Consider the following 15,045-nt stretch of genomic DNA (forward strand, 5'->3'; position numbering starts at 1 on the left):
GTGTTCTCTAACTTTTTTCCCAAAATGGATTTATCAGATTCCTTTCTCGGAGTGCACATACAAATGTTCCCGTCTCTGTATGACATTTCCAACATAAGTTATTCTTGATCCATGTGAGAAAGTGTAAAGGGTGTAACCAGCTCCTGTCTTGTCTGTCTGTCTTTGTCTCTGTGTTTGCTCCCCTTCAATGCTGACTCAATTTGGCCATTTCAAATGCAAGATTATATAGCCTGACATTGGGGAGACCTAAACCTCTTACAGTATGTCTCTAGATGACCACCTTTTCTTGATATTAATCCTTAGTCTTTTAATTAAATATCACCCCATTTGTAAGCCTGCTCTTGGGTTGGAGTAGAGCAATTTCACCCATTGGCAGAAACCAGGCCCAAACTCAAATGGAGAAAGGGCTGCCATAAGAAAGCCCCATTCCACAAGGCCTTCTCTGCATCTAGAGAGAGGGTCGCGACCGGTATAGGATTAGTGCGGTTTATATGTACTGTATAAGATGCATAAATCTCTGCATATTATCAACTGATGACCTGTGTTTGATGAAACCTACTTGGTCACCATTTATGATGTCCGGTAGTACCCTCTCCAATCTTGATACTAGCGTCTTTGTCAATATCTTACAGTCTACCCCAAACAGGCTTACAGGTCTGAAGTTGGATGGATAAGAGTGATTAAGGCATCATTAAATGTATAAGGCAAAGATCCTGTTTTGAAAAATACAGATAGATGGTGTGAATATTGAACAGGTTACTGAAAATAGATTTCTTGGGGTCATAATTGATGAAAAGCTTTGTTTGAAGGCGCACATTAAACATATACAAATCCATTATCCTTACTGTCTCATTTACTGAAGTTTGCTGATCTGGTGGAATTTCAAATAGCTCAAACAATGTACAAAGCAAAAAATTAACCAACTGCCTGCAAATATCCAAAAAATGTTCACTGTAAGAGAGGAGGGCTACAAAGTAAGAGGTCATACTTATTGCAAAACTTACCGTGCGTATGATGAGGAGGAACTTTAGTATTTCTGTTTTTGGTGTGAGGCTATGGATCAGTGTAAATCTGGAACTGAGGGAATGTCCAAGCATTAAGTTTTTAAAAAAAAGGTACAACGAAATAATCTTCAGTAGGTATAGGAATTAAGATGGTATTATATATGTATATATATTATATGTACATGTATTATATGTGATTTGGTTGTGGGTGCGGGTATGTATAAGTGTTGGGGTTCCAAAAATGAGTAGATGACATTGGACTTGGTACTTTGTGTACTATTATTTGTTCTATTATTACTTTGAGTTAATGGTGATCATATTTATGATAGTGACAATGGTGGCAGTGGTGATGATGATGATGATGATGATGATGGTAAGGATAATGATGACGATAGCTATGGTAATAATGATGATAAAGATATAATACTATGACTAGATAATAATAGTAAAAATAATAATGGTGATATAGATGGTAATGATAGTGTTAATAATATTAATGATAATATATTTCAATATACTACACAGGAACACAGGTGCATAAATTTAAGTTGATTGTGAATTAGGGGCAGGAATTAAATAAGTGTAAACTTCATACTGGTACAGTTACTGCCAGAAGAATGTCATTCTTCTTTTATTTGGTTCATTCTTGATAGATTTTTTATTTTCCTTTTGGAATTGAAATTGTTTGTTTATGTCTGAAATAAACATTAACATAACATAACATAATGCTTCAGATATACTTTATATAAAATGGGAGCCAGTATGTCAATATATCTTTTATAATATTCAATCGGGAAGCCATCCAACGTGGCGATTTTCCATTTCTCATGGATGAAATTGGTCCTCTGTTATAGGAGCATCCAGCATTGCTCTTTGCACCTCTGAGATATTGGGTAATTGGAAGTTTGAGAAAAACTCTACTTCTTCTGTGGTAGGTGTGCAGTCAGACGTGTACAAATCTTTGTAGAAAAACTTCAAATACCTTACTTATTTCTTTTGATGATGTTACTACCCAATCTTCTTTCAGTTGTCTGGCTAATAATCTCACACAATCTCTGCACTTTGAGGAGAAACATGTCTGAATATAAAGAGAAAAACAGAAGGGACATTTGAGGGGACTGACATGATCACACTCTTCTTCTTTCCTCCATTCACTCTACAATCCAAAATTGTACAGTATAAACCTACAGCTACACATACATTCAAACCTCACTTGTTCCATTGTCTGATCTCAATTGAAGGATTCCCACAGTTAGAGACTGTCAGCTGGACCATCATGTAATGTTACATCTACCTGCAGGATGGGTTGCACAGTAGAGCCAGTAGACTGTATTGTTTGTTTTACTGTAGAGGCCGCCTGAAAAGATGCCTCCTTGTAGAAGCCAGGAATAGTGCCACTGCTGATACTGTGGGTGTTCAGGAGAAGTTCTCCTCTGGTGTGAATCCCAGTCAGGACTTCATCCAGATGACACTGTGAGGTCTGAGCAGCAGTTCATCCTGCAGCTGGTTCTTCAGGACAGACACCTCAACCTGAAATGTGATTATGGAGCATTTTTCTACCTCACTGCTCATAAAGATTAAAGTGAAGGATCTGTTTTTTGTGAAAGCGTGAAATTTTAATTTCATGCCTAAAAGAGCGCACGATCAGATGGTGTGATGAAATGAGCTGATTTCTCACTTTTTAATCTAAATTAATCCTTGTTATCTTTTCTTTTGGACTTAGTCAGCATGTAAAAATGTGAAGTATTTATTAGGAAAAAGGGACTGGCACACATTGATAGATTTGCAGCCTTTAAAAGTACAAACAGTATGACACCTTTGAACACTACTGTAACTTTACAAGAGTCTAAATGGACAAAGATACATATCATCTAGGTATATAATTGTCGTTGGATAATTGGTTGAACAGGATTTCAAATCTATTGAATGATGAATCCATGGACAGGAGTTGCCAGGTGCCACACTTCATACATTTCACTCAATCGGAAACAAAAAAGACAGATTTATTAACAAAAATCAAGTACAAAAAACACAAATAACTGCATCCATGAACTACCATCACTTAAAAGAAACATAAAAATATTAATTTTTCATTTTAGCCAAAAACCTAAATCGGCATTAACCTAATATGCCTCTCTGTAGAGCAGTGAGCTGACAATGTCATTACCTCCAGAAGAGGGGAGAGCCATGAGTCTGCATAATGTCATGCAACGGCATAATCCATGTTTTGTGTGTTTTATATTCAGATATTCAAATCTTTAACGGCCTTTTTTATTTGACTAACATAAAACCCAGACCTAGACACATGGATATTTCAATGTGTAGATGTGTACTGCTGCTATGAAGGATTACATGATGTGGAGGTAGCACTTGTTTTCTTAACTAAAAGTCATTCCCTATTTCTAAAACTTCTTTTTTGAAATGCTCTTTCATTTCAACAGCTTTGACTTTAGACTGGAAGTCCCTCACAGTGTTGCAGTGTCTGCACAGTCTCAATTGGAATATTGCAAATAAGCTGTTTTGGATGATGGTAGCCTTACTGTAAATTAAATATTCTGTCCTGAAAACAACAACCGCACACAAAGGGGAAAAAAAATTACTACTGGTTTGGCAACTAACTGCAGTAATTTAGCATTTTTAGAGGACCAAGGCCAACACTGCTTCAGATCTTTGGTGTCCAGGCTACTCTGTGGCCTTTTCCCTTTTCAGAGTTAAATCACTGGTGCATGTGTCCAGTAATGACTTTAATTATAATAAATGAGAAAATCCACTTGAAATGCCCTTCGCCCCATCTGACTGTGCATTCTAATGGATGGTGAGACACAGTGGTGTGCTTTCTCTTGTGTATTGCATGCTTCATTGTTCTCACTTGCATATTTTTTTCCAATGTGGTGAAAGAGTAGAGAAAGAGTTTGGAAATAAATGATTCAGACCTTCTTAGGTGATAGTGATGAATGTAAAGGTGATTATAAACAGCTTCTTCTCATTAGTCAGTCTAAGAAACAATAAGGCATGTCGCAGAACAAACAGCTGATTTACCTATTAGTCATGGTGTCATTTTTGGATAGAAAGAGTCCAGAGACTTGAATGAAGGAACATTATCAATCCACAGATTTTTCAGGTTGCCTGCAGCAAAACAAAATGTAATTTATTTCCCAGATGAAAACAAGTGTTATAGGGGTTGGATGAACTTCACCTCAGCTGTTGACCCATTCTGAGGCATTTTAAACTAAGCTTTTTGGAAGCCTGCTTTGTTTTCTCACCAACTGCTCCTCATGTCCTAACTGACAAAGCATTGCATATTAAAACATTTAGATTACTCAGTGTAATCTTATTTTAATATTTATTATGTTAAGATGGGGAGTAATACATAGTTTGGAATACAGAGGCAAGGAATTTGGGTGAGCACAAACTGACATTAAAATGCAACCTGACAGAGGGCAGCAAAGATCCACATGTTTTCACAATTTGACAGATGAACAATCATGTTTCATCACATAATCCAAAGAATTCTTATCTGCAGGTAGAATATGTTCCTCTAGTTATGGAAACTGGTCCATGATACAAGTTCGGTACAGAACCATAGTTCATTTAACATCTATGAAGAATACTTGTCTGACAACTGGTAGCTGATATAAACAAAGAATATTTAATATGAACAGACAATTTACCTGAATCTATAGCCACTTAATAAAATAATAATGGTCCTTCCTTCAAAGCATGTTGCACATTAGCAAAACACATGTTAACAAAGATAAAAGTAAACACTGCAAAATAGGCATGTGTCATTGCGATTTATACTTTTTATTGTCATTTACAAAGATATGAAAGCTAGTACTGTTGATTCTGGTGTTAATCTTTGCTAGTCATGGGTTGCAGCTGTATTTGTGAATATTAATTGCTCAGTATGTGTGATGTCTGATGAATCTTGTTATGCCGCAAAATCTTGACTGAAAATGAAGAAGGAGGAGGCATGCATTTCTTGTGCATGTCATCATCACTTTAAATATATATACTCTCATGTGAGTCACTGTCAGTTGTGGCCAGAAAATAAATATGGCACACACTGGGGTGTTTCCTGGGTCTCAAGTGTTATATGAATTCTGCTGGGTGAGTCATTATGCCGTCAACGAGGAAAAGCAGCATCCGTCTCCCTGTCCTCCCACTCTGTCTCTGGGAATGATGCGAAGCTCTGAGCCATGTTTAAGAAACACGTTCCCTGCAACACAGGACAGAGTGCTATGAAGATGACATGTTTATAATCGGTGCTCTTTAATAGGGGGTTTTAGAGTCACTTAAGCTCATAAACTCCAAACAGTATGTCAACTTGCCAGGTGGAAGAGAAACTTAAAAGAAAAAGAAAAAAAGTATAACTATACCCAATTAGGTAGAAAATGCTAGCTCTAAATCAAAATCATAGATATATTTATAAAGTTGCATGCAGGTTGGTTAGTTCAACAGACTTTTGCATTAAATGTTTAATTTTAAGGTTATTTGTTATTGAGCCCACACATAGCAAGTTAATTTAAATAATTACAGACAGCAATTAGACTGAGATCACATAGGTGTAACTCATGTCTAGAACCATTAGTGTAAGTAGACTGTAGTTATAAGGGAGAAAAACAATATTAGTATTTTAAAGATGTGTGAAGAAAAAGATATTTTCATGATACAAAATTGCATACGATCAATTTCCATCGTGTACTCAACCCTGTGAACATGAACTAGAGTGGCTGCAGTGGGTGAAAAAAAAAGACAAACTGACAGAGGTGTCTGAACTGAGGCTATTCTTGGCAGCACACAGCATGAATGTTATGCAGATAAAAGCTGCTGTAAATGCCCACCAGTCGTTCCTTTCTCCAATATTGCCTTCTTGTCAAGGCAGACACTGCCTTATCCTGCTCTATGCAGAAAACCCAGTCATCCATAACCTCTGCTGAGGATGATGTCTTACATAAGGAGAGGTGGGCTACACATGAACCTCAGGGAAACGCTGAGGAGGCTGAGACAGAGAAAAAAGTGATCCATCAGAGCTCTGCAATAATGTGAGAATCAGAAGTCAAGTGAATTCTGACTAAACAGCCTCATGTATTATAGTTTGCCTCCAGCTGTAGGTCTGTTTCTATTTTAATTTAACATTAAATACTGCTTTCTCTGGGCACTGCATCTATATTCATGAATCAGTAAAACATCATTTATATAGAAGTAGCTGTTCAAACACAGAGATCTCAGTTAAGTTAGGCTGATCTTAGTAACTCAGGCTTATTTTTTAGGGAATTCACTTCCAATAAGCAGGTGTAATTAAATTAAAGTTAAGTAACCATGGAAACACATTATTTCAGATAAACCTTATTGTCAACGCCAGTGTGCACCACTCACTTTATTTCACCCAATTTCTCAACTCATCCTTCATCCAAATGTGATCAGTTCTTTTGGGGTTTAACATTTTAAAATCACATGCAGGTCTGAACACAGCCAACTGCAATATGGTGACATAACCTTGCATTATTGCACGTACAATATTAAATCACCTTCAAGTTGGGGAAAGATAGAGCCTAGTTACTCTGTGATTTTTAATAACTCCTTTCCAGAGAAACATCATGACTCATAAGTACCCTTCTGAAAATATATTTTTTGGCATTTTAAAGTGAACAATTAAGGGTGTAGAGAGAGAAAAGGTGAGAGACAGGTGACATTTGGAGTCCTATGCACGATGTCACATTTACAAGCCTAAGCAGAAAGACAAAAACCTTTAGGTGATTTTCACTTCTCTCCATTGTAGAGTCAGTGATCTTTGCCAAGCTGATATGGTGAATATTTTTTTATTATTTAATAGTTCTTCAGTATTTTCCATATACATCTGAATCAATGATCTCTGTCTTTTACATCCATGAATACCAATTTAACCTGATATTTTTCAAACCCACTTGAATAACTGTGATTATACTAGCTGGAACAGTTTGATCCTAGATCACTTTGTTTTGTTAGAGCCTTAAATTACATTAGTTAGCCGTCTTTGTCAAACCACCCACAGAAATCCCTGCCTCTGGGGGCTTTATCAAGCTAATCTTTTAAAATATAACACAATGCCACCAACCTTACCAAAGCACATTATGAAACATGCTTTATTCAAGTTTGCTATAAATGCTTTGATGAAAGCTTAAAATAAAGCCCAGAGGTGGTTTATTCTTCTAAGCACCTTAATACAATAGAATGAAAAGAAAAACATCTTACACCATCTACAGTATCTTTTGTGAAGATATAACACCAAAATGTTTTGGGAAAAATAGTTTTTCGCAGTTTATTTAAGGCACAGGCTCTAAAATGACATCACAACTCACCTGCTGTCTGGGCAGGGTTGATTCCTATTCCATCTGCAGGACGACCATGAAAGAAAGGAAAAAAGAAAGACACAATGTAAACCAAGAAGATTGTACATGTAAATGATCTGCACAGAAATGAGATAATTTACAATATTGCCAGTTCACTCGTAATGATGTTGCACTAGGCAACAACAATGAGAGCGTGCCTCCGCAGCAAGCAATTCTATCTGGAATGATGACAGAGAAGTCATTCATTCATGTTTGACATGGCACGTACATCTCAGCCATTTTAGGTGAATATTCTCTTAATTTCTTTTCCTAATCTGCTTGAAACTGTCCGTACAGAGCAGTTGTAAATAAGACCATCACTGGTTTTAATGTGGCTTTCACTGCAGAGTTTAATTATTGGGAAACAACAACATTTTTTCATGCCAGTTCTTAGTGCTACAAGTGAAAACATAGAATTAAATAATCATCTTTTAACTGACTAGATAGATAAGGCAATTCAAACATTTAGACTGGAGGCAAATCTGATTCAAATCTGATTCCTTCTCAAAATTTTTAGGCCTGACTGTCCACACTGTCGGACAAATCGGGTTTTGGCTTGCAGTGTGAGCGCAGCCTTACTCATCTCTAATATGGAAAAAACACTAAAAAAAATTAGGAGTTAAGATAATTGGTAGATCAATAACATCATAAGTTAGTTGCATAGACATGGCTGCAATCACTGCAGTTGCTGTAAGTAATGAAGCCACAGAGCACTGTTCAAAACTGCAGCACTCTGAGATTTTGCAATGAAAGAAGTAGCAACATGTTTTATTCCTTTGAAGCCTTTGGGAGCTGGACTCAAATGATATCAGTAGGTTCACCTTGTAGCTTGTGCACTGTGACAGATAGTAAGGCTAAAAGGTATTTGAGACTGTCTTTAAAGAGCCTGATATCTGAAGAATTTGTAGTGAAAACCTTTATGACAACTTTGTGAAAAGTTTATGGCAATGTTAGGAACGTTTTTAGGGTTTTTTTTTCTTAAATTTAAAAAAAGGTAAATTAGCTTTGCAAAACAGATCAACTGTATCTGAACAAATCTTTTTACCTGGATTCTGCAGTTACTTCCAGATATTTTAAAGTATTCGTTTATAGGTTTTGTGGAAGATCTTTCAGTGATTACTATGATCATTATCTGACTTTACAGTATTTCATTTTTTAGCTTATTTCCAGCATCACACTGCAGTTCACAGATTGCAGTGAGCACTCTGACTTTATTTAAAATCCACCAAAATCACAAACTTTCTTCCCAGCTTGCTGTTGAGGTTCTGAGTCTCAGCTGAGGTTTCCAGACAAATGAGACTCTGAAGTAAGATGGTTTCTTTTAACTGTCACACTTCTAAAGATGTCACTTTTCCACTTGCAGAGGTTCATTAAAGAGACAAAGAAAAATGACAAAAGACTTTTCCCCAGACTCACCATTTGTAATAATTGCGCTGGTTGCTGAAGGCACTTTGAACTGTTGAAGAAAAAATGAAGCAGAGAATAATTATCAAGCTCAAATACCCATCAGTGAATTTACAAAAGAAGCAACCATTTAAACTTTTCATTTTGGTGAACCTAAATAAATCAGGGAGAAGCTGCAACCCAATTACATTGGGCCTCAATACACTGTGAATAAATCATCAACAATTCACTGAGTCAGCGCGCATCAAGTCTACTTGTTATTTTCCAACTTTTTGACAACTTCAAAACAGGAGCTGCGGTTGCAGGAGCCTTCAGCGACAAACTTAGTGAAACAAGCAAAAAGAAAATGCTGTATAGTGTGTTTTGTTTTCAGTCTTTTGTCTGCCAACTTTCATGGTTGTCAGACACATGTGTTTCCCTTTTCACAAGGATTCAGGTCCATACGCCTGCACATACACACACATACACACTCATACAAACAGCCATGACAGTGCCTGAGGAAAAGATAGCCACGCTTGAATTTCTGGAAGAAAATAACTCAGAATGGTCACAATACATGTCCTACTTCACTGTTGGACAGAAGGGGATGTGGGCTGGTGGGATTTGCAGTGAGAGGATGGAGGGAGCAGTCTGTCACTGGGGAGATAAGGTTGAACTAAGCTGCTGCTCACCAAACTACTGCCAGGTAACCCAAGCAGCTCAAATGAAGTACATTTTAGATTAGGGATAAATGGGCATTGATGAAGCTTTGTTTGATGCAGCATAGAACCAGTGGATCAAATATAGCTTATAAAGGACTAAAATACACATCCTAATGTCACCACATTATTAATTATTATACAAGGAAGCTCAGCCAATTAAATAATAATTTACAGTTTATTTTTTCAAGTGTAAATTAACTCTCTCTCTCTCTCTCTCTCTCTCTCTCTCTCTCTCTCTCTCTCTCTCTCTCTCTCTCTCTCTCTCTCTCTCTCTCTCTCTCTCTCTCTCTCTCTCTCTCTCTCTCTCTCTCTCTCTCTCTCTCTCTCTCTCTCTCTCTCTCTCTCTCTCTCTCTCTCTCTCTCTCTCTCTCTCTCTCTCTCTCTCTCTCTCTCTCTCTCTCTCTGTAAAAGGTTGCTGATACCAGTTATTCATAATTAGCAAACACCGAAAACCAAAAGGGAGTCAAATAAGAAGAAAGAAAATTCAAACAATTATTTACTGGTTGATATTCATTTTCCATAAATACATATACACAAAAAAAATTCTTGATAAGGACCTTTAAAGTTTGGTTATTAAAGAATTGTGACGATACATGTAAGTATGCATACATGTGCACGTACATGCAACTACAATATATAAGTGTATGTAAACATATTTTAGTATTTTTATATTGAGCTGCTGCTAGGGGGAGACCAGTACATGTTTGGTTTTTGGTAAATCCTGTTGTCAAAGTAGGACTGAACGATTTTGAGAAGACATCTAATTGCAATTATTGTGACTGATATTGCAGTTGTGATATGAGTTATAATGTTAGAAGGCATAATAATATTTACATTCTCATTGAAAACCATTAAAATGATTATGATGTGATTTTTGTGGGGGTCTGTACCATATAGGCTAGGACATCTATATAGCATGACAGTACTTCATTTAAAATGGTATTATGACATACATTCAACAAATATTGTGCTTCCTGTGATTTGAAAGTTACAGTAGGCCACATTGCGATTTTGATAAAAATCCAATTAATTGTTCAGCTTTATTGTAAAGTATGACGTTTTTAAAACCTGTGTTATATGAGACATCAACTATTTTACACAAAAAAAATAAAGAAATAATTATGATCAAGATTTGTAGTGAGCAGCTGCAAAATAAACTTGTGGCATCTCTCTGGGGGACCAATGATGCAATGCTGACACTGACTGTGCTGATGATCCACTGCGCTTTAATTGAGATGAACCATCTGTATCCATCAACAATGATTAAATGCAATCAGTGCAGTGTTGTCTCACAATATTAAATATGTGAACTATGGTTAGGTTGTTTTTTTTTAACTCATTTCCAATTCTGAAAACATATCTATAGTAGAGAACAAACAGTAAGCTTACCTCCTCAGCTGCAAACTTCAAAACTGCTGTGAACGGTGTGCTCTCTGGGACACTTAGTCTGTAACAAAACAATTCATTAAAAAGGACTTTTAAAAGATCATAAAATTCCAGCCTTTAATTTACTACCTACGTAGTACTATTTCGTTTTCAAAGTAAGATTGCCGTATGGTTTGATATGGTCTCTTGAGTGGTTGACCTGAAATTTGATCGGTACTGTTGTTTACTGATTTCTGTTTAAAACAAACTCACTTAAGCATTAACAGCTTTAGAAGTGCAACACTGTACATGACTATTTATCCTGGAGATGGGGAGAACAAAAGGAACATTTCCTTACAGGGCTCAATTGAGTGTAACATTACTTTTGTCAGAGTCATTTCAGTCAGACCATATAAGACCATTTATGGCACAAATGGTTATACATTTTCAGCTGGATGCTTCTCCAATGAATCCACCAGTACAGTTTTCAGCAAGGGAATTGAAACCCTCCCCAAGGGCTATAAAAACAGAAACCCACAAACATATTTCACTGAGATACAGAAGTAGCTGAGGTGGTGGAGGGCAAAATCAATAGGCTCAGTCAGAATAACAGCAAGTAGCTGAGAGAGGAGAAAAGCACAAGCGGCCGCTTCAACATCATGACTGAGTGAAAGCTTGTCAGATTATAAAGACCGCCATGCCTCCTCAAGAGTGTGATTACAACTCGCTTTGAATATGATTAGTCATAATAAAAGTGGGTTGAATATACCAATACTGTTCTTAAATTCAGTCCACTAACACAACTAATGTAATACTTCATTTACTATCATTATCTTTCCATTCATGTGAAGGCCTTGTTGAAGCTCATTAGAGAATTGACTCCTGGCCAAACGCTTAAAAAAGCTGATATTCTACTCAAGTCTTAGGCTGTGTTCAGACTGCAGGCAAATCTGATTCAAATCTGATTCAAATCTGATTCCTTCTCAAATCAATTTTTAGTCCTGACTGTCCACACTGTTTTTAGCAGGTGTCCAAATGGGATTTGGCTCTGTTCAGACTGGGCCACATTAATGACCAATCTGACAGGTTGCTGTGGCAACGTCGTCCGAGCGGAGGCATTATCTAGCGTGTGTTGTGTGATGTCATAATTGCGACAGCAACAACAAACCCTCGAGCTTCACTTGAACGGAGCCATCTCCCCAAAAATTAATAATACAGTTTGGTCCTCTGTCCATGGACTGATGTTTACGACGTCCTCCGTTGCCTCCAGTGATATCACCTAGCAACAACAACTGGAATAAGAGTGAGTCTGGTGTCTCATAGAGTGACGTAGCGTAGAGACGTAGAGAGACGTCACGGACAGTCAAGTCCAATATGAGTGTTTTGGAGCTGTTCACACTCACACACATCTGTCCAAATGAGATTTGAAACTTCCTCCTAAAGGTGGTTTCTATATGGTTTAAAAATTGGATCTCATGTGATTTATGACTGTTCAGACTTCATAAGAGCCATCTGGTTCCAATCTAGATTGGCTAAAAATCGGATTTTGGCTTGCAGTGTGAACGCAGCCTTAATGGCTTCAGGAACAGTGTGGTGAATTGTTCAGTAACTCATAAAAGATTAATATCAAGAGGTACATCCACTAATAAATGACCTGCCAGTTCACTTCCAAATTGTTGGATTTTTAAAAGAAAGTTTTACGTGACAGCCTCTTCATATCGTATAAAAGGTGAGAATTTGATAGAGACTCCATTATTTAGAAGGATTTACTTTACATACTGTTCTAGCTCAAAGAGAATAGAAAAAAAATCAAGTACTTCAAATACTTAAGCAATTCTTTTTGTGTACTTGAAATGAATTATTCAGATCTGAAAGGAACACAATTGACACAATCAAAAATGCAATATCATATAAAAGTAGCTGGAGTGTGAAACTATTATCTCACTAGAAGGCTGTTTCCATATTAATCTGCTCACCTTAAATCTGAGTTTAATACGTGTACATACAAGCATTTGTAACATTACAAATAACATGGAAGCCAATTGTAGTCCATTAACACAACTACAACGTGCCATGGAGACTTGAAGACTATATACTGGACGCTATTTATACACAACTACTGATATGAAGAAAAGTTGCATATTATAGATTCTGGAAACCTCACCAAGGGAGAATGAGTATATGTCTGTATGTATGTATGAGTATTTTTAACAGGGTTATTTCATTTTTGGGCGGAAAAAACATATCAGATGCACTTCTTGCATCTTGCAGAGTACCTAATAGATGCCTCTGCTTATCCATATACAGAGCACGACCTAAGGCTGGACGATTAATTGAATTTTAATCGTGATATCGATTTTGGCCCCCCCACGATTATAAAAACATAATAATGGACTTAAAATGATAATTGTTCCACCCGGTGCGGCGCACCTGTGGCATAAATCCAACGCCCCCATCTTTTCCAGCAAGATCCGTTTCCCGCCCCTTATGTTAGACCCGTTGGAGGAAAGGTGTGTTTCTGCACAGATTTGGGGAGATTTAAAATGACATCTACAGTGGTCTCGAAACATTTTGGCTTTGAGTTGTTGGACGTCGAACAGAAAGAAATAGTGTGCAAACTATGCTGCACTATCGTGTCTGCACCCCACGGCAACACGACCAATTTGTTTAATCATCTGTTGTGATATACATTTTGCTGCAGGAGTAGCCTCCTTTACTACCTCTAAGTATTTAAAAATGTTAACAGGTTTTTTTTCTTGATTCTAATTTATTTCTGGTTGTGCTGTTCAAATATATTTCAAGTTGAGTTCTGGTGATTCAATAAATGCTTATGTTTACAAATCTATGAATAATAATGTTTTATAATCGCGATTTCAATATCGATCAAAATAATCGTGATTATGATTTTTGCCATAATCGTCCAGCCCTAGCACGACCCATGTTTCTCAAAACCTGTATTATGCATCACAGCCATAAATTGTTACTTTCACCAAAAACTGTGCTTCTCACAGTCTGCGTAGGAGGGAACATGTACAAGGCTCACAGGACAGTGAGCAATGCCTGTGATCTTCTCTTGTGGTTGTGGTTTTGTCACAGGATGCAAAGTTGCCACACAGATAAATTAGCTCTTATTTTCATTAATGACACCCTTTAAAAACAGATGGTTGGCTATTTGTGAAATGTCTAAAGCAGAAGTAAGTTGAAGTCGGTGCTGTTATCTGGTGCTTTCAGTGTCAGCGTGGGAATCACAGCTGCACACTAACAGATGTGGTCTCAATGACCGCATTATTCTGTCTCCATTTAAACACATCATCTCATGTTTCTACAATAGCGTCATGCACTGAACCCTGCCGTATCGTTCAGGTTAAATCAGAGATCATTTATAAACCCAGCATATAGATACAGTGCTGAGACTGCTGAGCTGTCAGGGTAACGTTACTCACACTTTGTACGGCAGCCGGGGGTCCGACGTCAGGGTGATTTTAAACGTCACTTTAGACCTGGTGAAGGCGACGAAAGAACCATTATTAGCACCGTGATGCTATATAATAAACATGACATGTTTTCACTGATAAAATGACACAAAGCAAACCATAAACTCACATCTTTTGGGCGAGGCGACTCCGTTCGTGCTCTGTTTATGTACACCCGGAAGTGCGAAGGACCCATACATACACGTCATCCCTCTACTTCTGTTTTTGATACATATATTTGTTTATTTTATGTTTTTAGTGGAATTTTATTATTTTTTCAAAATGCCTATTTTTGTCATTAAATAATAGGGGCTCTGATAAAAAAATGAAGGTACAATTTGTACTAATAACCGACAGGCATTCATTCCGAGTGACTAACGTTTGCCGTAAATGACAACAGTAGGGCGCACTTCAATTTTCTTGGCACTTCTCGGTAAGTTTATCGTTTACCCCATAGACATATATACGTCTTTGGTATTTTCCTAACAGAAAAGTCCTTTTTATTTTTCCTCCATAGCATGTGCTGACAATATATTGATTTGCATATTGATCCAATTTGATGCATTCCAGACTGGTAAAGCAACTTTATTCACAGCCACTCTAATGAAACAAATTATTAACTTTAAATGTTATATGTGTGCGCAGTGTCAGCCAGATGTCAGGTATCTTATAGATAACCCACGACTTTTAAACCACTCTGTGTTTATAGCTGTAAAACTATAATATA

General features: G+C 37.1%; 1 protein-coding gene across 1 annotated transcript; it reads right to left on the minus strand.

The window, feature by feature from the left end:
• Positions 1-4,333: 4,333 nt before the first annotated feature.
• On the minus strand, positions 4,334-14,509 carry ufm1 (ubiquitin-fold modifier 1). Its single transcript, XM_053331970.1, has 6 exons — positions 14,449-14,509; positions 14,289-14,345; positions 10,870-10,927; positions 8,792-8,831; positions 7,346-7,378; positions 4,334-5,223 (listed from the first exon to the last, which is right to left on the minus strand). Coding segments are annotated over exons 1-6 (291 nt in total). The 5' UTR covers positions 14,451-14,509; the 3' UTR covers positions 4,334-5,122.
• Between the last annotated feature and the right edge of the window lie 536 nt (positions 14,510-15,045).

Source organism: Scomber japonicus, chromosome 13 (genome assembly GCF_027409825.1).
Source record: "Scomber japonicus isolate fScoJap1 chromosome 13, fScoJap1.pri, whole genome shotgun sequence".
In the NCBI taxonomy this organism is placed as follows: Eukaryota; Metazoa; Chordata; class Actinopteri; order Scombriformes; family Scombridae; genus Scomber; species Scomber japonicus.